The sequence below is a fragment of the Accipiter gentilis genome, chromosome 5 (assembly GCF_929443795.1).
Source record: "Accipiter gentilis chromosome 5, bAccGen1.1, whole genome shotgun sequence".
NCBI classification, from domain to species: Eukaryota; Metazoa; Chordata; class Aves; order Accipitriformes; family Accipitridae; genus Astur; species Astur gentilis.
In genome coordinates, this window is record NC_064884.1 from 7,566,028 (window position 1) to 7,586,896 (window position 20,869).

The following is a 20,869-nucleotide window of genomic DNA, read 5'->3' on the forward strand; positions in this document are numbered from 1 at the left end:
AACCCCACAGTTGTGCAAAGGAAGGGGGAGGCCGGCTGCATCTCCGCCTGCCCCAGGACAGGGTTCCTGCGGGACTGCCGAGTCTCTGAGGGAGGGAGGAAAGGCCTTGGGGGAGCGGGATGCTAGCCATGCTCACATGCCTGGGAGCGGCGTTGAGAGCTCAGGTGGGAGACTGTGCCTGGGACGGGGTCTCGTTTGGGTCCTGGTAACTTTACGGCCAGATCTTGTTGGGGAGCATCTTTCTGGCATCTCGTGATTGCAGGCCTGGCCAGGAGGCGTGTTGTCCCAGCACAGCGGGAGATGGCTTCCCGCTGGCCAAAGCCCCGCGAAAGCCAATAGCTTTGGCTGGGGAATCTACCTGCAGCTGTGTCATTTCAGGGCAGCTCCCTAGTGCTCGTGGCCACGTCCGCATGTTTGTGCTCTGCGGGAGTGCTTGCTGAGAGCGAGCTGTTTACGTGCATGAGACCCAGTGATAGGCTTCTCCATACCTCAGGACTTTATTCAAAACATCGTGTACTTGATGATGAGAAGTTTTGCTTGATAGGAATGTAGCCTTTACCCCCGGTCATAAGAGTTTGCAGTGCAGATGGACTTTGCCAGGCAGAACACTCCTGTACTCCTACAGCCGGATTGTAGGAGGGCAGGGAGAAGTCATCTGATAAAAGCAAATATCCCGGTCAGCTCTTACAGCAAGATTATGTTGCTCGCGATTGCCGAGGGGCCCTGCTAGAACATCCCTTGTTGGAGGCTGAGGAGATGCTTCTCCCTTTGCTCTTGTGTAATGATGTGGGCAACGCAGGGAGGAGGGCAGAGGGCGAGCTTGGGCTCGAGGGCAAGGCAGCAGTGCTGGGAGGTGGTCAGAAAGAGTCTGGTCCCTGTGCTGTGGTGCTCCTGCCCTGTCCCTCCAATTTCAGGCTGCTTTTGTAGACCCCATCAGAGGCAGCTAGCATTGGGATCTTTCAGGATCTCGATGCTGGTGGGCGAGGAGCCTGCCCGAGTGCCATCCTGGGGGGTGGCCCTGGTGCTGCATCACTTAAACAGGAACAGCCAGGGGTCCCTTTCCGCCCAGCCAGCAGCACACTGGTCTGCCAGCAATGAGTGTTCGCTCATCCCGTCAGAGCTCAGACCCGCAGTTTTGCGGTGGCGCGCGTTGCCGAGAGCTGCGGGTTTCTTGTACTAATCTGTCGTTTTTCTGTCTTCTCTGACTTTCAAGAGTCCATCGTAGGGAACTGTATGGACAGGAGTTCCCCCGGCCAAGCGATCCAGGTGCCTGACCACAACGGACTGGGCTACCCTGCACGACCTGCCTCCAGTGAGCACCCGCGGCCCAGGACCCTGCAGAGACATCACACCATTCAGAACAGTGATGATGCCTACGTAGGTTTGAAGAGGCCTGTGCCTGGCGGGGCTTAAAGCAGTGCAGAGCTTCCTTGACGTGTGTGGGTTATATATGACGTGTCACATAGGCAAGGCAGCGCCCTGCTCTGTGGCGTTGCTGGGAATGAAAAGCCATGAGGGTGCTTCAGTTAGTATGTACTGTTCGCTTAACATGGAAAACAGCTTAGCAGAGATCAGTATGGATGTGCTCCTCCTTCGCTCATGGTTTGCCCCAGGGCAAACCTGTAGCCATGCTGCTGTAGCCATGGCATCTCTTCTTTTTCCTCCAAGGTCCTTCTGATGAAACAGCCTGGGATGCCCCAGGCCTGGCTCTGGCCACAGAGGGCTTTGCAGATATGCCAAGCCTGGATGAATGAGCTGGCCCTGGCAGCCCAGACCTTGACTGAGAGCACAGAGCGGCTGCTCTGCTTCCCCTGTGTTTCGGGCCACTGGGAACTGTCCTGCCCAAATCTTGATGTGCTCTTTGCTGCAGCTCCCTTCTGGTATAAATGAGAAGGGCTTGTCCCTAGACAGTTCAGTGTAGGTCTGGAAGGCACTTGGGCTGTCCAGTCCATTCTTGGTTTGAGGGGACATCTGCTGCCCCTGCTCTGTACCTGGTGTGCAGTTTTTGCTTAGAAGCCCTCGCTGAAGGCTTGCAGAAGCTACCCAGGCAGCCTGTCAGAGGGCTGCAGGAGCAGTGGGGTGCCTTGTCCCGAGCCCCCTTTGACTTGTGTCCTCCTGTCTCCGCAGGTGCAGTTAGATAACTTGCCTGGAATGAGTTTAATGGCAGGAAAAGCACTAAGCTCTGCTCGGATGTCTGACGCTGTCCTCAGCCAGTCGTCACTAATGGCTAGTCAGCAGCTGCGCGACAGGGAGAATGAGGGTAAGGACCTGGCTGAGCCGTGGCATGGAGGGTGAGGGATGCTGCTGGGGGTCTGGGTCAGGAACTGAGGGGACCAGCTTGCAGTCTGCATGGCAGAGCCACCTCTCCTCCAAGCGAGCAGTGCTTGCAGGGAGTGGGGGGGGTGCATGGGCTGCGGGGGAGTACATGCTGACAGAGGGCAGCTCCTTGGGTGCTGCTCTCAGTCGGAGCCTGGGCTGGTGGGAGCAGTGATCTAGGCTTCCTGGAGAAACACAGGGCAGCTCCACCTGTGGCATGACAATTCAGGCCCTGGCAGCCTGCTGGGCTGATCCCTGCACTGGAGCTATAAGTCCTTAGCACTCCTTGTGCAAACTCTGATGTTGTCCTTTGACCTTACAGAATGCAGGGAGAGTTTGGAAGGTCAAGAGCATCCCAACCTAGGTGACGGCAACCAGCATCTAAACACCTCCTGTTACCCCTCGACGTGTATTACAGACGTCCTCCTGAGCTACAAGCACCCAGAGGTGCCCTTTGGGATGGAGCAGGCAGGGGTGTAACCAGGAAGGGAGTGAGTATTCAAGTGTCCTTCTCCTTCCAAGGGCAAGCCTACGGCCACCTCAGTGGTAGACCCAGAGCCCTGTTGGCCTGGCTTGCATCCGTGGCTCCCTCCTTGTCCCCTTGCTCTGAGGGGAGCAACGGGCAGCTCTGAGCTTCTGGGCTGGTGGCTGTCTGCTGTCCCCTGTTTGTTCAGGGACAGCACCCCTCCTTCCAGGCTGCTTTTCCAGACCACGGCAGCATCGGCAGGGTCTCCCTCCTGGGGCAAAGCTCGTGGGTCTGGACTGGGAAGGCGGTGGAGGGCTGCGGAAGCCAAACTGCTGTCCTCTGGTGTCTCTTGACATCTCCGCTTCTCTCTCTTGCAGGTTTTATGTACAGCTTTGAAACGAAAAGGTCCATTTTAAACCAACAGTATCTAGCAGCATTGCGCCAAATTGCCGTAGTATTTCTGACTAACTGGAATACCATGGCCCCTTTCCTCATAATCAGTTCATCCAGTGTGTTGTTCCTTTTGGTTTCTTTAATTTTTGCCCTATTTGCCTGTAACTCCAGCTATCACAGAAATAACCAGAGAACCCGAGTCCTACACATCAGCAGAGGATTCACGGAGCCTGAGCACTGAGTCTGGTTTGGAGGGCTGCTTCTGACCAGGGCCAGGTGGGCCCTGGGGGGCTGCTCCGGCCCGCCGCCGTCACCGCCACCGCCGCGCTCAGCACAGCGCGCGGCCGGGACTGAGGCCTCCCTGGTGGGGCAGGGAGCAGGCGGGTGTGGAGCGGGGGACCGATGCCTGGAGGCCCTGCTATTCTTCCACTCTTTTGAACCCTTTGCACTGGGGAGGGGCCCAGCCTGACCTGAGCCCGGCAGCACTGGCAGGGGCGGGTGAGGACGGTGCTGGCCCGGCCGCGGCCCTGCCCGTGTCCCGGCAGCAGATCGCGCGTCCCACTCCGGCAGGGACACCCACCCCTGGTGCAATATGCTGCTTGTCTCATCTTCGTCTGCTTTTGTCCCTTCTCTCCGTTTGTCAGCGTGCCGAAAGGATCACCTCTTCCCCGCCCCCTCCTCACCTTTTCTTTTCAAATCCACATATGACTTGGGTTTTTCTTTCTTTTTCCTGGCTTAATGTAGGGAAGACAGGTTTTTCTTTGTTTTCTTAGCTTCTCCTCCTGATCCTGTAGGAATTGTTTTTTGGTAAATGTTGTTTTATTATTATTGTTATTAATAAAAGGCAAAAGGAATTTCTGTTTGAGAGAAATTTTTAACTAGATTCTGTTCTATATGAATTGTGACTTGCACCTTTTGTTCAAAGTATTTTATTTCTTTTAATGACATTGTACTTGTGACTGTTTTTTTTTTCTCTTGTGCCAGTGGCAACAGTGGTATTCTCCTTTATACAGTTCAGACGTGCTTAGATCTCTTCTTTGTCCTTCTTTCCATCCTTTCCTTGACGGATAGAGCGCGAAGCCCCCCCCCCAGCTGGGGCTCGGCAGCACTTGGTGTCATCGTTGCCTTTGGGACGTTACAAGCTACAGCTCAAATTCTTCTTACTGACACTTTTCGGGAATAGTTTTTTAAAAAAGGAAAAAACCGACCCAGCCCTCCTGAATTTGCACAGAAGGAAGTGTGAAACCAGCACAGTGGAGGTGACTTTGCTATCCTTACCCGTGCCTCTTCCCAGCCTCCCCCTTCTCCCCTGCCCCAGGAAAGTAACGCTGTCTGGCTCTGCCATCCCGAAACCCAGAGAGAAGAGAACTCAGTGGCTGCAGAGCGGCATCACCCAGGCTGGCACTTTCTGCTGGCGTCCCAGTGCCGTGTGGTTTTGCTGGCCGGGCACGTTTCCTCAGCTGGTGCCAGCAGGCTCAGGGGGCCGCAGGGAGCCAGGCAGGGCCTGCCGGGCCGAGTGGGAAGGTAGTGGGAAACACTGAAAGCCTTTTGCTCTGTACCTTTGGTTTGTTTTCCTTTTGTTTACATGACACTGTATTTCTGGGAAAGTTGACAGCCACCCTACAGCAAGCATTCGAAACAGCAGGGACTCGCTTAACCGTGCCATTTTGCAGTATCACACTTTTTTTATCATTGCTTTGTATTGTAGTAATCAATACGCGCAGTATATGTTGAATGTATATTAATATACTTTGCTATTATTTCTGTTTTTTGGAAATGTCAGAAGTATTTTTTCTTCCTCATTTATGTTGGACTAAAACAAAGAAGTTTCAGTAAATCTTCAGTCCATTTTTTTTGTGGGTCACTTGCAACTAGTCAATTAGTTGGACAGTGGGATCATGACAAATAAAACCATGATGATGATCTTCCCTGGTCTCCTGTTTGCCTTTTGCTCAATGCCTGCCGCGGAGGTGGAACAGCCTCACGCCTCAGTGGCCGGGGGCAAAAGCTCAAGGTGCAGCAGGGTGGCCGTGCTCGCTCCAGAGCCATCGTCCCCAGACCCCTCGCCTCCTCCTCGGAGGCATGGCCACTGGCTCCAGCAGACTGCTTTGATAGGGTTTCCCGAAGCCCCCGGCTGCTCTGCCTGGCCCCCCCACGCAGTGGTAAGGTCTCCAGCTCTGCAACTTGGCCAAGTCTGACTCGTGGTGCAGGGGATGCGTGGGCAGCTGCAGTGGGATTCACTCACATCAGCCTCCACCATGTTCCTAAGCTCCCGGCTGCGCTTGCCTGGGGAGCTGGAGCCTTGCACCAGCTCTGCCCACCCATGTTTGACACCACTGGGACAGTGGTTTGACACCACTTCTTACCTGTTGCAAGGCTGGGATCGCTGCTACTTTCTTCTCTGCCAGTTTCTTGCCTCCTAGGGCCCAGCCTAAGCCCTGAGGGGCCCTGGGAGCCTGCCTGGGCTGGCTGCGGGTGCTGCGGAGCTCCCTGCCTGCCCAGCTCTATCCCTTCAGGAGGATGCAGCTTTGAACCAGCTGTGTCAGCTGCATCCTTCCCTGTCCCTCCGCGGGCAGGGAAATGTGGTGTTGCAGATCAAACCTGTGTTGTCAAGTGTGTCTTTCCAAGGCTGAGCTTTCCCAGGAGCAGGGCAGCTCTGGGGAGGAGAGGCGAGGGAGGGGGAGCCATGCCTCCTGGATGCTGCAGCGCTGGGGTTGCTGATGCGGCACCCAGCGAACCAGCCTGGGCTTGGGGCCACAGAGAGCCAGTGCCACTCTGAAGCAGGGAGCATTGCTCCTCTGTAGCAGCAGGCAGCTTCCCTGTGGCATTAACCAGCCCCTCCTGCAGAGCCATCTGGGGGACATGGCCCCTTCCCGCCCTGTCCCCTCTTGCCAGGCTGGTGGCAGTGGCATGGGGCAGCACCTTGGTTTGGCTGCAGAGCGGCTTCACGCTAAGCAGGGGGGTTGGGGTGGCCATGCCGGGGTGCTGGCTGTGGCCAGGCTGATGTTTGCTCCAGGCTGAGCCTTCGCCTTGCTGCCCAGGTCCCCAAGGAGGGCTGGTGGGAGCATGCATGGGGGCGCAGCTCCTGGGACTTCTGCATGGGGGACGCACCAGGAAAAGACGGTGCTGTGAGCAGCGTGGGTCTCACTGGCCTGGGGAAGGATGAGGCAGAGACCCACAGTGGTGGCGAGGGGAGGACGAGGGGTCTGGATACAGCCAGCCAAATCTCTGCGGGTATAAGCCCAGTCCCTGGGCTGCCAGCCAACCCCCAGGGGCTGCCGAGAGGCCCCGGCAAGGCCGCAGCGGCGAGCGGGAATCTGGGTCACTGGGAGCGTAAACAGGCTCCTTGGCCAGCGAGGCGCATCCCGCAGGGATCTCCTTGTTTGCTCGCCGCCCCTGCCAAGCCGGCGCTCCTCGGCGCTGGCCCACGCGCGCGATCCTTGAACTCTACACGCCACAACGCCCGCGCCAGGGAGTGATTTCTTGGGCTGCAGCGCTGGCTTATCTCCGGCGGGAACTGCCCCCTCCTGTATAAATAGCAGTGGTGGGGAAGCGGCCGGCTCAGACGGGACGACCGGCAGCACGGCAGCAGCAGGAGGAGAGCTGGTAAGAGCCTGGGCTGCTCCAGGGGCTCCCAAGCCATCACAGCACCACAGGGGCCAGAGTCCCGCTGCTCCTGGGGCCCCTGCATGCTGGGGTGGGGGGCTCAGTTCCCACCGGGGCTGGATTTGCCCCGGGGCTCCCTGCACTCAATTCTTGCTCTGCCCCCCAGGTTCAGCGCCAAGATGAGAGCCGTGGTGGTGACCCTCGCCCTGCTCTGCCTGACGGGTAGGTCCAAACGGGGTCGGTGCCGGGCTGGGGCGGGAAAGAGCAGGACGGGGCAGCCGAGCCCAACGTGAGCGCTGCTGGAAGCGCCCGGCTTCCAACATGCTTCGCAAGTCAGGCTGCAGCCAAGCGGCTCCCCGGTCGCCTCCTGAGCCAGGCAGGTCCCAGGGACAGCAATGGGCAGAGTGGCGGGGCCGGAGCCATCCCCACCACCATCCCACTGGGCGGTCTGTCCTGAGCGTGCTGGGCTCTCTCCCCAGGCACCCAGGCCCGCTACTTCTGGCAGCGTGATGAAGCCCAGACGCCCCTGGATCGCCTCAGGGACATGGTGGAGGTGTACCTGGAGACGGTGAAGGGCAGCGGCAAGGATGCCATCGCCCAGTTCGAGTCCTCTGCTGTGGGCAAACAGCTGGAGTAAGTTGGGGGGGCGTGTGGCAGCGGAGGAGGGTGTCGGCAGGGGGGCCCCAGGCGCTGTGCGTGACCTCCCTCCACTCCCCGTAGCCTGAAGCTGGCCGAAAACCTGGACATGCTGGGCGCAGCCGCCGCCAAGCTGCGGGAGGACATGACCCCCTACTACAAGGAGGTGCGGGAGATGTGGCTGAAGGACACGGAGGCTCTGCGCCAGGAGCTGACCAAGGACCTGGAGGAGGTGAAGGAGAAGATCCGGCCCTTCCTTGACCAGTTCTCCGCCAAGTGGACGGAGGAGCTGGAGCAGTACCGCCAGCGCCTGGCACCCGTGGCCCAGGAACTGAAGGAGCTTACCAAGCAGAAGGTGGAGCTGATGCAGGAGAAGCTGACCCCGGTGGCCGAGGATGTGCGGGACCGCCTGCGCGAGCACGTGGAGGAGCTGCGCAAGAACCTGGCGCCCTACAGCAATGAGCTGCGGCAGAAGCTGAGCCAGAAGCTGGAGGAGATCCGGGAGAAGGGCATCCCCCAGGCTGCTGAGTACCAGGCCAAGGTGGTGGAGCACCTCAGCAACCTGCGTGAGAAGATGACGCCCCTGCTGCAGGAATTCAAAGAACGCCTCACCCCCTATGCTGAGAGCCTCAAGACCCGCTTCATCACTCTCCTGGATGACCTCCAGAAGAGCGTGGCCTGAGCCGCCGGCCGGTACGGCCAGGGACTGACCCCAGCCCCGTTCCTGCCCTGACCGGGGTGCCTCCCCCCCAGGGGGGCTCTGGGACAGGCTGTGGGAGCCCTAGGCCAGGCCAGCCCCAGGGCGTCCTCCCTGGGGACCCCCCTCCTCCCTTCCTGCCGTCTCCCCTCCCCGAACCGGCGTCGGTCTCAGCTTTGCCTTCCTTTTGTCAAATAAACATGACTTAAGTTATTGGAGCTCACTCAGTCTTTGCAGTGGATGCTGGAGGGAGGCAGCCTGCACGCAGTGCTGGGGGCAAGGGCTGCTCTGGGCAGGGGGTGCTGGGGGGACCCAGGGTCGGGGGGTGAAGCTAGCAGGGTGGGTGCCCTGGGCTCTCCCTGCTGCTGAGCCCAGCTCTGCCTCGGCTTGGCCCTGCACGAGACTCTCCCCGCTGGGCAAAGGGATCTGCCGGGGCGGTGGAGAGCGGCAGGGGCTGGTTTTGCAGAAGCTGGATCCCCCCCAGCTTGCGGGAGCGGCACCCAGCTCCTGCCGCCCTGGGCATGTGCGCGTGGGGCAGTGGCACGCGGTGCTCGCCCCGTGGCGAGGGGTCATGGCACCCTGGCACGGCTGCATGCAGCCCCGGCGGGGGGAAGCAGCACCCCGGCGTGGGGGTCTGTCCCAGCCCTTCCTCGCCCGGTGGTGTACGTTCATCCTTGCCATCCCGTCCCGTCCCCCCCTGCCAGTGAGGCCGCCACAGCCATCTACTTCAGCGCCGCTTTATTGCAAGAACCGTGACAGTGGGTGGGGAGCTGGGGGCACCCCAGCCCGGCTGGCCCTTGGCCAGCCCCCGGTGGGGCTACGCGGCCGGCATTGGCTTCCAGAACTCCAGCAGCTGCTCCTTCAGCCAGACCAGCTGCTGCTTCGCCAGGTCAGCATTGTCCGCCAGCCATTGCCTGCAAGGGGAGGGGGCTCAGAGCGGGGCACCGGCCGGGCTCCCCCATGGGCAGCGGGACGGCAGGGCCAGATGCCCGGGCTGGCGGGGGGGTGGGGGCAGGGGCAGGGCAGGGGGCCACCTGGCTTGCTGAGCCACATCTGACTCCTGCACCATGCTGAAGGCGGTCTTGGCCATGGCCGTGGCTTTCTGGGCGTACTCCTGCACCTTCCTCACCAGCGTCTCTGGCTCCCCAGGCGTGTCGGCCCCTGCAAGCACGAGCCTCGTGGGAGCGGGGGGATGGGGGCCATGGGTCCGTGCCCCCCACCCTGTGTATGCACCCCAGCACCCTGAGCCCCATCCCCTTCCTCCTGCCGCAGCCCTCGCCCGCCCCTTACTTGCTCCTGCCACCAGGACGGTCGTGCAGACAAGCGCGAGCAGGAGCGACGCCTTCATGGCTGGGGAGAGAGCAGAGCATATGGTGTGGGGCGGCAGGCAGGGGGCCACGCGCCCGTGGGGGTCCTGACCCCGTCCCCTTCCCGGCGCGACTCTTGCTGGGGGCTTCCCCACTCACCTACACCAGGCTCTGCTACGTGGGGGAAGCCCCGAGTTCCCACTTTATACCCTCCCTACAGCCACCTCCAGGGGTGTTTGTGCAAAGGTCAGGGGCAGTGGGGCTGGCCGGGGAGGGGGCACGTTTGCTGAGACCGTTCCTGCTGCAGAGGGGCCTGCCTCCCAGCCAGGAGTTGGGAAATCTCCTGGGGACCGAGGCTGCCGGGGGCTGGCCTGGGGCTTAGCACGCATGTGCGTGGGTCTGCACGCGTGCACAGGCCCACGCATGCATGTGCGTGCGCTTGCATGGGCACATGGCTGTGCACGCCGGTGTGCCTGGGGCCAGCCTGGTACCCACTGCAGGGCGCAGCACCGTGAGGACAGGCCTGGGGCTGGCATGGGCACACACAGCACGAGGCTGACATCCAGCGGCACCGGTACCGGGCGAGATGCCACCAGGCTGGCTCTGCTCAGGGGTATCGTGCGGCTACCTCGGCCAGGGTGCCTCAGCCAGGCCCTCCGGCCGTGGGGCACCACAAGGGCTCTTTGGACCCTGGCATCGCCGGCACCAAGCTGATCCCTGCCCCTGCCAGCCATGCCCTTCGCCCCAGCCGTGACACGTCACTGCCAGTCTTCAGCCCGCAGTGGGTCCACTGGGCCGTGGGTGGGCTGAGCCAGGGGCTACATCCCCGGGGTGTGTGCTGAGAGCCCAGTGCCCACAGCTGGGGACATGCACGGGTCCCAGCTCTGGTCAAGGGCACACCGGTGCCGCGTGTGTGCAACATCCTGCAGCTGCAGGGTCCTGGCCTTTCCCTGTGGCGCTCAGAGGGAGCGATGCTACCCTGCAGTCTCATTTGCATCCATCACAGCACACACCCCCCCCCCCCCCCCCCCGCGCCCGCATCCTGCCCCACTGTGCATCCTGGGCACAGTGCAGCCAGCAGCAGGGCTGAGGGGTCCCCACAGCGTCCCCCAGACCCTGTGCCCTACTACACTGCGCATCCCGGGTACTGCACAGCCGGCACCAGTGGGGCCGTTGCTGCGTCCCATAAAGCTGCGGCGCCAGGGGCTGCCCCCCCGCCATGCACTGTCCCCTCTGCCCCAGGGTCCCTGCCCCCCCAGGAGGGGCTCAGCCTTGGGGTGCCCATGCGTACCTCCACTCCCTCTCTGCCCCGGCCCCTAGCGCCCTGCCAGGAGCTGGCAGGGCTGCAGGTGATGTCAGGGCTGCGCTCACGTCAGGCGCTTCCACGTTGCGACCTTGCTAAAGTCCAAGCCCGGGGCCTGTGTCCCAGGCCTGCGTGGAAGCCGCCGAGAGCGCTCAGGCTGCATAAATAGCAGCCGGGTGCTTGCCGGCACAGCAGGTACCCGCACCCAGCGGCAGCACAGGTGAGCAGCAGCGTCAAGGTGTGGGGAAAGCTGGTGGCTGCATCGCCTGCTCTGGTGGTGGGGGGCGGCTGGGGGCTGGGGGGCTCCCTTCATCTTCATCCCTCCACTTTGTGCTCCCACAGGGATCCCCCAGCAGCCAGGATGTCTCCGAAGGTGGCCGCCCTCGTCCTGGTGCTCCTCGTGGTCTCAGGTGAGGCGGTGTGCGGGTCCCCAATGCTGGGAGGGTGGTCCCAGCCCAGGGTGGGGATGGGGACCCGATGCACCTGGGGGAGCTGCTGAGAGGGATTGTGCCGGTGCTGACCCCAGCATCTGCTTTGCAGGGGCACAGGCCGACGTCAAGCCGGATGAGGTGGCCAGCGTGCTCTGGAAGTACTTCACCGAGCTGGGCAGCAATGCCAAGGAGACGGTGGACCAGCTGCAGCAAGCCGAGATCACCAAGCAACTGAAGTGAGCAGAGCCGTGGGCTGTGGCGCTGGGTGGGGGACACGGTGGTGGCCGGGACATGCTGGGCAGGGGAGGGGACCACGGGGATGCCGGGGTGCTGACATCCCTCCCCATCTCCCCAGCACCCTGCTGGAGAGCAACTTGCAGAGCGTCAACTCGTACGCCGAGGACCTGCGGCAGCGGCTGGTGCCCTTCGCCACAGAGCTGCAGGCGCGGCTGGCGCAGGACACGCAGCGGCTGAAGGAGCAGATCCGGCGGGAGCTGGCGGAGCTGCAGGCCAAGCTGGCGCCCTACGCCGACGAGGTGCACCAGCAGATCGGCACCAACATCCGCCAGCTGCAAGCCAAGATGAGCCCCTATGCCGAGGAGCTGCGCTCCCAGGTGGACCGCGGGGCCGGGGAGCTGCGGCGGGCGCTGGAGCCCTACGCCACTGAGCTGCGGGACCGGCTGCAGGACAACGCCGAGAACATCCAGGCCTCCCTCAGCCCCTATGCAGACCGGCTGCAGCAGCAGATTGACGGTGGGGTGGAAAGCCTGAAGGAGCGGCTGGCTCCCCTGGCCGATGAGCTGAAGGCGCAAGTGGGGCAGAGCGTGGAGGAGCTGCGGCAGGGGCTCAGCCCTTACACCCAGGAGGTGCAGGACAGCCTCAACCGGCAGCTGGAGAGCCTGACAGCGCAGATGGAGCGGGCAGCAGAGGAGCTGCGTGCCCGCCTGGCCGCCAGCTCGGAAGAGCTACGTGCCCAGCTCAGCCCGCTGGCCCAGGAGCTGCGGCAGGCGGCGGGCGGTGATGCTGAGAGCCTGCGGCAGCGGCTGGCCCCCTTGGCCCAGCAGCTGGACGAGCGCGTGGGGCAGACGCTGGAGGCTTTCCGGCAGCAGGCAGCCCCCTTTGGCGAGACCTTCGGGCGGCAGCTGGTGGAGCGGCTGGAGGCAATGCGGGGGAAGCTGGACTCAGGCACCGCTGGCGTGGAGGACCACCTGGAGTTGCTGGAGAAGGAGTTGCGGGAGAAGGTGGCCACCTTCCTCAGCACCGCCCAGCCAGCTGAGAACTGAGAACCCCCCACCGGTGCCACAGGGAGGGGGCACAGGGCAGCCATCCTGCTGTCCCCCCACACCGCAAGCGTTCACAGCCACTGCCCGCAGTGGAAATAAACTGCCGCCTTGCTACACATGTGCTGGTCTGTGTCCTTCGTTCTCTGCAGCATCCCACTGTCCTGCCCCGGGATGGGCAACCTGGGGCGCCCAGCCCAGCTGCTCCGAGGGGAGAGCATCACCCCCGGATTTGGGTCCTGGGGCACCCAGGAGAGGGAACAGAGGTGGGGCCAGGCAGGTAGGGGGTCTCCATCCCTGGCACAGGGCTGCAGGCACTGCCTGGGGCTGGAGGCGGTTGAAGCCAGGCGAGCCCGTCAGCCAGAGTGGGCTGGGGCCCCAGGACTTCACCGCGCTGGGGTGCTGCAGCAACTCAGTGGCACCCAGGTAGCTCCAGAGGGGCCAGAGCCCCAGCATACAGCCAAGCATCCCCACTGCAGCGGAACTGGCTGCTGCCAGGGGGGATGGGTCTCTGCCGACTGCGCAGGGTGGGTGATGCACACCTCACTCCACCATCCCACAGCCCCGCGGGGGCTGCGGCCAGACACAGTGGGGCTTGGAGAGGTAGGGAGCGGGCCCTTGTCCCCAGGAGCTTCCCAGCTCAGGGAGAAGAAAAGGGGACTGGAGCTATGGCCACAGCAAGGGCCCTGAGTTGCTCCACTGGGGGGTGCCCTGTGAGGACTGCTCCCATGGCCAGAGGGATTTCCCACGTGGCTGCAGTGGCTGCGGGGTGGGAGTGCGGCCGGGGCTGCTCAGGGCGACCCCGCGTGTCCGCACGGGCGAGGGAGCAGAGTGGACTTTGGTACCAGAGGAGTGTTGGCTTGGAGTTTCACCCCAGTGGTGCGCCGGACTTTGCCCTCCACATCCGGGTGCCCACATCCCAGCCCTGCTGGGGACACATTAGTCCCAGTGGGTCCCTGGTTGCTGGGTTGCTTCAGTACAAACATTGCAGCGCTCTCCTGATTTAAAAGCCTGGTGTCATCAGCCAGCACCCCTCACGGGGACGAGACCCAAGCTGAAAATGTTTTTTTTTCTTTCCTGGGGGAAAGGCAACTTGCAAAGGAACCACTCCAAAATGTGGCGGGTTTGGTATGCCAGCGGGAAGTGGGGCCATGCAGCTGGCAGTTTGCAAGCAGGCAGACCACACAGAAGGCGTGCTCTCTTGCCCTGGCTGCAGACACGGCCACTGCGCTCGCTTCATTCTTCCCTGGCACAGCTGGAGCTGGGCTTATCCTCCCACGCCCACGCTGGCCCCATCCCGGGGGTCCTGGCTCCCTTTGCCCCCCGTTTGGGCTGCAAGCCCCTGCGACGGGAGCTACCAGCTGGCGAGCTGCAGCCCACATCCCTGTCCCTGTCCCGCTGCTCTGCACCCCCTCGCCACCCTGGCAGCTCCCAGCCACCGCTTGCTCCATGATGCAAAGGTTGGCTGCGAGGGCAGGGTCAGCCTCGACCCCAGAAACCTGCAGAGCAAGCGGCGAGGGCTGCCTTATCACTGGGAAAACAAGGGCTGAGCCAGTGGGCCGGCGCCAGGCCAGCATTTGAGCAGCTACAGGCGTGAGATCTCTGCCCGGGAGATGCTTGGGGCAGGGCAGGGCCACACAGCCTCACAGCCCCGAGGGGGTTAAGGCTGCCTGCGGCCGCAGCGAGGTCAGGCTAGTCTGGGTGGTGGGATGGGAGCAGTGTGGGGCAGGCGAAGGGGCAGCCGGCAGTCAGATGACCAGCCCCGCACGTCACCTCTCAGGAACGTCTGCAGACCTCCACGTTGTGTTTACAGGGAGTGAGGTCCAAAAAGCCTACCCCTGCGGATGCGCCTTATCGCCCACGCGCCTCTGCCTCCCGCCAGGCGTATATAAAGGGAGCCACGGGCCCGGGCCCAGCAGGAGGGACGCAGGAGGTGATCCGGAGCCAGGTGAGGGGTGGGGAGCAGCCTCGCCGAACCAGCACCAGCAGGGACATCTTGCGCCTGGTTTAGCTTTGCCCAGACGGAGGAGCCAGGTGTCATTCCTGACAGCCAGGTGCATGCCAGTTGTGTGGCAGGGTACCCCAGGAGCAAGGTCCTTGTGGAAAGCAGCTGGGGGGGGTGGTGAAGCACAGGGACCACTGACCCATGAGCGCTCTGAGAGGACACCTGCACTGTGGCGTGAGCTAACGCACTCCTCTCTCCCCGCAGCACAGGGGCACAGCGGCCTGGCAGACCATGCCTCTGAAGGCAGTGCTTCTCCTTGCCTTCCTGGCCACCCTACCAGGTGGGTGCTGAGCAGAGTTGCTCACATGGGTATAGCAGACAGCAGCAGGATGGGGCAGAGCTGGGACGCGGGCTGGGCGGGAGGGCAGAGCTGGGAGTGGGCAGTGCCCTGGCCGCCCCACTAACCACTGCCCTCCTGCCTGCAGTGTCACCAGCAGAGCTGGCTCGGAGTGGCTTCTGGGAATACCTCAGCCAGCTGACAAGTGACAAGGACAGCCCAGAGCATGGCCAGAGCAGCAAGCTGGGCAGCGACATCACGTGAGTATGCCGCTCTGGGGGCTTGCCTCGCAGTGCCTGTCCTGGGCAACCGCCCGTGGTCCCTCTGCAAGCTCCCCCCAGGCCCCAGCAGCACACATTGGACCCCGTTCCTTTTTCCCCGGGGACAGAAAAGGTCATGGGCATGGCCCTCGTGGCTGTCAACAGCTTTTATTATGGGTGCATTAGGGCATAGTGGAGGTGCTGCGCTATGTCAGGGGTGCTCGGTAACTACACCTGCTGTCTCATGCAGAAACCTGAAGGAAAGTGTTCAGGATGGGGTCAGCTACATGGGCAACTTCCTGGAGAAGCTGGCGCCACTAAACAGGGGCCTCCAGCCCCGGCTCTACCATGACTCGGACAGCCTGCGGAAAGTCATCAGGAAAGAGCTGGAGAGCCTGAGGGTGAAACTGTCACCATACGTGGACGATGTCCATCAGACAGTCGGCAAGCACCTGGAAGACCTCCGCTACCGGCTACAGCCATTCACGGAGGAGCTCCTGGACCAGGTGGCCCTGAAAGCCCGGGAGCTCCGGCGGCACCTGACGCCCAGCCGGGAGGCAGCAGCACAGCTCCTGGAGGGCGCGGACGAGGTCCAGAAGTTCATGGCTCATTATGCCGACAAGATTGCCTTCCACACCGACCAAGTGAAGGACATCTTCCGCCCCTACGCGGACAGGCTGGTGACCGAGATCCACCGCAATGTGGAGGAGCTGCACAGAAATGTCGTGCCTCACAGCCAGGCCAGCCCAGAGCAGCTCAACCAATACATCCAGGAGCTCTCTGCCAAGCTGACCCGGAACGCGAGGGACCTCCACCAGAAGATCCAGAGGAACCTGGAGCAGCTCAAGGCGAAGCTGAGCCTCCGCTCCAGCAGCCTCCAGCAGCCGCCAGCCCCAGGGGAGCTGGCCCGGGAGGTGCAGCGGCGGGTGGAGGAGTTCCGCAGGGACACCCACCTCCAGATCCAGGACTTCACCCGCACCCTGGACCAGGAGACGGAGGAGATGAGGCGGAAGCTCTCCTCCCGGCCCCCTTACTTGGGGGATCCCCAGGAGGGGCCGCCCCCCGTGGAGGACCTGCATGCCCGCCTCGACGCCCTGTGGAGAGACCTGGCCCGTAGCCTGGCCGAGAAGGGCGGCGAGGCCCGCTAACGGGGCCTAACGGGGCCTGACGGGGCCGGGCGTGGCCGGGCGTGGTCGGGCGTGGCGGGGTGGGGCGGGGCCGGGCGGGTCAAGCTGAACCGCAATAAAAGACGCCGGCATCGCCGACCTGGCCGGGTTTCGCTGTTACCCCCCCCCACCTACCCCCTTCACGTGACCGCGCCCCCCTTCACGTGACCGCGCCCCCTTCACGTGACCGCGCCCCCTTCACGTGACCGCGCCCCCTTCACGTGACCGCGCCCCCCCTTCACGTGACCGCACGGCGCGCAGGCGCGGTGGGGACCGGCGGTGGCAACGGCAACATGTCGGCGCTGGGGGCTGTGGAGGTGGATGCGGCGGCGGGGGGGGCCCTTTTCCGGCCCCTCAGTGCCGAGGACGGCGAGCAGCGGCCGGCTGAGATCGAGTCACTGTGCATGAACTGCTTCCGCAACGTGAGGGACGGGGGGGAGGCGGCCCGGCCCCGGCCCGGCCCCGCCCCGGGGCCTGCGGGGCGAGTGAGGGGAAGGAGCGGGCGGGGGGCCATGGCGGGGGTGGTGGTGGCAGCTGGGGGGCAGGAGGGGGTAGGCAGGGCCTGCTGGCAGGTGAGAGGAGGTTGGGTGTTTTGGGGCGGGGCGGGGGGCCGTGCAGGGCTCAGGGACGGGGACACGGCCGGGAGGGTTCTTGGCAGGAACACGGGGCCGGCGGGGAAACGGCGCCCTGAGGACTCGGGTTCCCACGAGGCCCCTCGCTGCTGCAGGGGGTGACGCGGCTCCTGCTCACCAGGATCCCCTTCTTCAAAGAGATCATCGTCAGCTCCTTCGCCTGTGACAGCTGCTCCTGGTCCAACACGGAGATCCAGTCTGCCGGCAGGATCCAGGAGCAGGGCGTGCGCTACACCCTGGCTGTCACCTCTCGTCAGGTGAGCATGGGGACCTCCTCGTCTGTCCCCGGCAGTGGGGCTGGGCCCACCCCTGCACCGGGGCGGCGGGGAGCTGCCTTGCATCTTTGGCCCCTCACAAGCTGGTCTTGCTTGAGCAATAAAGTGTTTTCTGTGCCGTTTTGAGAAACAGTGTTTTTTGTTTGGAAGCACCATTTAAAGCCCCAAATCCGCACGTTCCTGGTGCGCCCCTGCACCAGTGGTGAAGCCGCTAAAGCTGACCTGGAGCTAACGCCGCCACTTTGTCAGGCACTGCCTACTCCAGGGTGGTCCTGTAGCTTGCGGGAGCTCCCGGCCCTGTTGGGGATCCTAATGCTGCTCCCTGACTGTCGCCTGCAGGACATGAACAGGGAGGTGGTGAAGACCGACTGTGCCACGGCTCGAATTCCAGAGCTGGACTTTGAGATCCCAGCCTTCACCCAGAAGGGAGGTGGGTAGACGGCCTGCACCCCTGGCGGCGGGTGTGCAGCAGGCACTGGTTAGGGACCTGGCCTCCTGGCCATTGGGTCAAACGAGCTTGATGGGGTGTGTATGCGGAGGCTGCTGCTGGGGATCTGTGGGGTGGGTAGCACCACTGTAAGCTTTTGTTTTCTTTCAAGTCCTTACCACCGTTGAGGGGATAATTGACAGAGCTGTCGCGGGCCTGGAGCAGGACCAGCCTGTCCGCAGGGTAAGGTGCTGCAAAAGGGGAAGTGCCTCAGGAACACCTGCTTGGCAAATACTTGTTTTGTTCGTCCCCTGCCTCTGGGCGTTGCACGCTGCTGATAAGAGCCTTAGAGGCTCTCTGGTTTGTGCTGTTATCAGCGTTGTCTTCAGCTCCGGGCTGCCCCTGGTGTCCGTCTCCAACGTGTCCTCTTTGGCAGGCAACAGACAAAGAGGTGGCGAGTAAAATAGATGAGTTCATTGGTAAACTAAAGCAGCTGAAAGAAGTACATTCCTCCTTCACCTTTGTGAGTATGCGCAAGAGTGCAGCCCCTTTTGGCATGGGGGAGGCGCGGGGTGGCTTTCTAAGGCCTTGTTCTCCTGTAGATCGTAGATGATCCTTCAGGGAACAGCTTTGTGGAGAACCCTCATGCACCGCAGAAGGATGACGCTCTTGTGGTCACCCACTATAGGAGGACTCCCCAGCAGGCTGCCATGCTGGGACTGGAGGTAACAGGGAGCTGCCACTGCTGCCAGTGGGCCTGTGCACACTCTCAGCCTGGGGGAGCAGTGCTGGTCAGCCCCCTTGCTCTCTGGGAGACCCTGAATTAAGGAACAGAAGTTAATGCTGCTTCTGGTATCCTCTTGTGCAGGGAGAGGAGGTGGATGAGAAGGCAGCCAATTCTGCAGAGGATCTGAGGAATGAGGTGGGTGACTTTGCAGCGTGGTGGTGGCTGTGCCTGGGTGACTGGCACCCAGGGCAGGCTTTCTGGGCTGACCGGAACTTTCTGAGTCTCCTTTCCATTCCTGTGACCCAGGTATTGCAGTTCAACACCAACTGCCCCGAGTGCAATGCTCCAGCTAACACAAATATGAAGTTAGTGCGTATCCTTTGAGTGTGGGCACAGGCTGGTGCCCTCTGCAGGGGTGAGAGCTGCTCTGTGTGCTGACCAAGGTCTCTTCCTGCTGCACCCACCAGGCATGCAGAAATCATTTCTCCTAGAGCCTGTCAGGGTGCAAATTTGTCTGGGTGCTGCTCAGAGCTTGCCAGCGAGCTCCCACAATACGTTGGGGAGGGCTGAGGCCGTGAAGCGGGTGCAGGCTGCTGCTTTGGGGCTTTCCTCTCACTGATTTTTTCCTTGACTGTCTGCTCCAGAAATCCCACACTTCAAGGAGGTGATTATCATGGCCACAAACTGTGAGTCCTGTGGGCACAGGACAAATGAGGTGAGCTGGAAAAGTACTGACCCTTTTGCAGGGCAGGGAGGGGGGCGGGCAGCGGGGAGGGGGAGCGGTGTTCTGTGCTTTTGTGGGTAGGTGTTTCTCAGAGTCCCTGGCTGCCGCTTCATGATGCGGCTGTTTGGGAAGCCAGGCTGGGAGTGGTGCTGGATCTACAGGCAGCATCATGAGGCATGTAGCGCTGGGTGTGGTAGAGCTCCCTTGGTTGCTTCCAGGTGGGGGCCAGACCCTATGTGAGCTGTGCGGAGGCTGGCTCGTACAGCAAGATCAGCCTGGGTCTGACTTGCCTTCCCAAACAAGTGAAGTGGGAGAATTTAGTCTTGAAGAGCTTCATTTGGTGCAAAGTCAGCCAACTCCACACCTGCCCAAGTCCCCTGGGTTAAGGCACTGTCCCTGGGTTTGGTGTGGCCTTGGAGCTGCCAGGGTAAACCCTCTTAAAGCGTTGTGGCGTGACTTAAATACAAAAAGCCATGAAGCTGACTGCTGGGTGTTCCTAGGTGAAGTCTGGCGGAGCAATTGAACCGCAAGGCACCAGGATTACCCTTCGGATTACAGACCCTTCCGACATGACGAGGGATGTCCTAAAGGTATGGTGCCTTTGGATACCTGCCCTGTCTTCCTGCGGTGGGTGCATGTGGGCCTGGTTGTCCCTTTCCGGGGACTCAGGGGGTGCTTGTTCTTGCAGTCGGAGACGTGTAGTGTGGAGATCCCAGAGCTGGAGTTTGAGCTGGGGATGGGAGCGCTGGGGGGGAAATTCACCACGCTGGAAGGGCTGCTGAAGGACATCGGAGAGCTGGTGAGTGGTCCTGTGCTGTGGCCTGGTGGAGCTCAGACCCCTCTGCATGAATATTTGGCCTGGCTGTGGGGCTGGGTGTCTCACAGCTGGCTGAGTGAGGGGCAGTCTGCTCTTCCAGGTTGAGAGAAACCCCTTCACCCTGGGGGACAGCTCTGCGCCCAGCAAAACGGAAAAGCTGCAAGAGTTCCTGGGGAAACTGCGTGAGGTGAGCGCGCTCTTAATCTTCAGTGCTCCACAATGTGGTTTTGGCACTGTCGCTGCAGCAACGATGTATGTTTAACTGAACTCCTTGGCAAGTGTTGCCTTACCATTTCTAGCTATTCCACGCTTGCCTCGCTTCTTCCGCAAGCCATGGCTGTGTTTTAAACAGGGAGAACGTTTGAACTGTCTAAAGTGTGCTGTGAATGTCTTCGTGCCAGAAGTGCTGAGGGATCAGAAAGAGCCTTCATGCCTGGCTGTGCTCTCTTTTTGCAGATCGTAGAGGGGAAGGCAGAGGCTCACTTCATCATGGATGACCCTGCAGGCAACAGCTATCTTCAGGTATGGTGTTGTGCACTCAAAAGATGAATGCCTTGAAGTCTGGGCGCTTTGGGTGGATTTTCTTTATTTCCCTGGTGTGTGTTGGCGGGCAGGGTTCCCTTCGGGGCCCTGGTAGGGAGGGAGACGGGAGCAGTATCCCCTCCCTGGGGTGAGGGGCTGGGTCGAGTCATGGTCTCCGTGGGGTGATGGTCAAATCTTGCCCTCGGTGAGGGGGTGAATCTTGTCCCAAGCCCCTTGCCGTCGCTGGGGTGCTGCTGAAGAGTGCTGGTGACCGAGACTTGGAGAGGAGGGGTGCGAAGGAGGCCTCTGTCTCACCCCGCAGAACGTCTACGCCCCGGAAGAGGACCCGGAGCTGAAAGTGGAGCGCTATGAGCGTACGTTTGAGCAGAACGAAGACCTGGGCTTGAACGACATGAAGACGGAGGGCTACGAGGCAGAGGAAGCCCCGGGCCGGTAGCTGGGTGCAGCCAGACCCCTTCAGCCTTTTTCCCCCAGCGGCTCCGGCAACGACCAGGACTTGTTCGGGGCTGGAGTCCCCTGTCGCTTTCCCCGGAGGCCTACTGCTGATGTGTGGGCTGGGAGGGGGGTCACGTTGGGGTGCC

General features: G+C 62.0%; 6 protein-coding genes across 11 annotated transcripts in view; 5 read left to right on the forward strand and 1 right to left on the reverse strand.

Moving 5' to 3' along the window:
* Positions 1 to 5,103, forward strand: part of SIK3 (SIK family kinase 3) — a 92,289-nt gene extending 87,186 nt beyond the window's left edge. For 5 of the 6 annotated variants that reach the window (XM_049799302.1, XM_049799303.1, XM_049799299.1 and 2 more), the window contains 3 exons: positions 1,214 to 1,377; positions 2,128 to 2,260; positions 2,639 to 5,103. In XM_049799302.1, the coding sequence (XP_049655259.1) occupies positions 1,214 to 1,377; positions 2,128 to 2,260; positions 2,639 to 2,796 (455 nt within the window). In that variant the 3' untranslated portion in view covers positions 2,797 to 5,103. The remainder of the gene's footprint in view (positions 1 to 1,213; positions 1,378 to 2,127; positions 2,261 to 2,638) is intronic. The other variant, XM_049799298.1, reaches the window with a different exon arrangement.
* Positions 5,104 to 6,655: 1,552 nt separating this feature from the next.
* APOA1 (apolipoprotein A1) lies at positions 6,656 to 8,327 on the forward strand. The gene is made up of 4 exons (XM_049801055.1): positions 6,656 to 6,781; positions 6,948 to 7,003; positions 7,261 to 7,414; positions 7,502 to 8,327. The coding sequence occupies exons 2-4, from the start codon at positions 6,961 to 6,963 to the stop codon at positions 8,097 to 8,099; spliced, it is 795 nt and encodes a 264-aa protein (XP_049657012.1). The 5' UTR covers positions 6,656 to 6,781; positions 6,948 to 6,960; the 3' UTR covers positions 8,100 to 8,327.
* Positions 8,328 to 8,906: 579 nt separating this feature from the next.
* Positions 8,907 to 9,482, reverse strand: APOC3 (apolipoprotein C3). Its single transcript, XM_049800523.1, has 3 exons — positions 9,405 to 9,482; positions 9,149 to 9,275; positions 8,907 to 9,028 (listed from the first exon to the last, which is right to left on the reverse strand). The coding sequence occupies exons 1-3, from the start codon at positions 9,460 to 9,462 to the stop codon at positions 8,932 to 8,934; spliced, it is 282 nt and encodes a 93-aa protein (XP_049656480.1). The 5' UTR covers positions 9,463 to 9,482; the 3' UTR covers positions 8,907 to 8,931.
* A 1,603-nt stretch (positions 9,483 to 11,085) lies between these two features.
* APOA4 (apolipoprotein A4) lies at positions 11,086 to 12,507 on the forward strand. Its single transcript, XM_049800134.1, has 3 exons — positions 11,086 to 11,134; positions 11,265 to 11,391; positions 11,511 to 12,507. Exons 1-3 carry the CDS (start codon positions 11,086 to 11,088, stop codon positions 12,436 to 12,438), a joined length of 1,104 nt encoding a protein of 367 aa, XP_049656091.1. The 3' UTR covers positions 12,439 to 12,507.
* Positions 12,508 to 14,745: 2,238 nt separating this feature from the next.
* APOA5 (apolipoprotein A5) lies at positions 14,746 to 16,159 on the forward strand. Its single transcript, XM_049800135.1, has 3 exons — positions 14,746 to 14,749; positions 14,866 to 14,977; positions 15,228 to 16,159. Exons 1-3 carry the CDS (start codon positions 14,746 to 14,748, stop codon positions 16,123 to 16,125), a joined length of 1,014 nt encoding a protein of 337 aa, XP_049656092.1. The 3' UTR covers positions 16,126 to 16,159.
* Positions 16,160 to 16,403: 244 nt separating this feature from the next.
* ZPR1 (ZPR1 zinc finger) lies at positions 16,404 to 20,857 on the forward strand. Its single transcript, XM_049799725.1, has 14 exons — positions 16,404 to 16,565; positions 16,871 to 17,032; positions 17,390 to 17,480; positions 17,650 to 17,720; positions 17,914 to 18,000; positions 18,080 to 18,202; positions 18,346 to 18,399; positions 18,511 to 18,577; positions 18,849 to 18,919; positions 19,429 to 19,518; positions 19,617 to 19,727; positions 19,846 to 19,932; positions 20,202 to 20,267; positions 20,590 to 20,857. Exons 1-14 carry the CDS (start codon positions 16,437 to 16,439, stop codon positions 20,722 to 20,724), a joined length of 1,344 nt encoding a protein of 447 aa, XP_049655682.1. The 5' UTR covers positions 16,404 to 16,436; the 3' UTR covers positions 20,725 to 20,857.
* Positions 20,858 to 20,869: the final 12 nt, after the last annotated feature.

Bases quoted from the DNA above. Each gene is read 5' to 3' on its own strand.
- APOA1 (XM_049801055.1), top strand. From the start codon at position 6,961: ATGAGAGCCGTGGTGGTGACCCTCGCCCTGCTCTGCCTGACGG. The intron at 7,004-7,260 runs GTAGGTCCAAAC...CTCTCTCCCCAG, and splicing joins CGCCCTGCTCTGCCTGACGG to GCACCCAGGCCCGCTACTTC. The intron at 7,415-7,501 runs GTAAGTTGGGGG...CACTCCCCGTAG, and splicing joins GCTGTGGGCAAACAGCTGGA to CCTGAAGCTGGCCGAAAACC.
- APOC3 (XM_049800523.1), bottom strand. From the start codon at position 9,462: ATGAAGGCGTCGCTCCTGCTCGCGCTTGTCTGCACGACCGTCCTGGTG. The intron at 9,276-9,404 runs GTAAGGGGCGGG...TCGTGCTTGCAG, and splicing joins CGTCCTGGTGGCAGGAGCAA to GGGCCGACACGCCTGGGGAG. The intron at 9,029-9,148 runs GTGGCCCCCTGC...CTCCCCTTGCAG, and splicing joins GATGTGGCTCAGCAAGCCAG to GCAATGGCTGGCGGACAATG.
- APOA4 (XM_049800134.1), top strand. From the start codon at position 11,086: ATGTCTCCGAAGGTGGCCGCCCTCGTCCTGGTGCTCCTCGTGGTCTCA. The intron at 11,135-11,264 runs GTGAGGCGGTGT...TCTGCTTTGCAG, and splicing joins GGTGCTCCTCGTGGTCTCAG to GGGCACAGGCCGACGTCAAG. The intron at 11,392-11,510 runs GTGAGCAGAGCC...CCATCTCCCCAG, and splicing joins GAGATCACCAAGCAACTGAA to CACCCTGCTGGAGAGCAACT.
- APOA5 (XM_049800135.1), top strand. The intron at 14,978-15,227 runs GTGAGTATGCCG...TGTCTCATGCAG, and splicing joins AAGCTGGGCAGCGACATCAC to AAACCTGAAGGAAAGTGTTC.
- ZPR1 (XM_049799725.1), top strand. From the start codon at position 16,437: ATGTCGGCGCTGGGGGCTGTGGAGGTGGATGCGGCGGCGGGGGGGGCC. The intron at 18,203-18,345 runs GTAACAGGGAGC...CCTCTTGTGCAG, and splicing joins CTGCCATGCTGGGACTGGAG to GGAGAGGAGGTGGATGAGAA. The intron at 19,728-19,845 runs GTGAGTGGTCCT...CTGCTCTTCCAG, and splicing joins TGAAGGACATCGGAGAGCTG to GTTGAGAGAAACCCCTTCAC.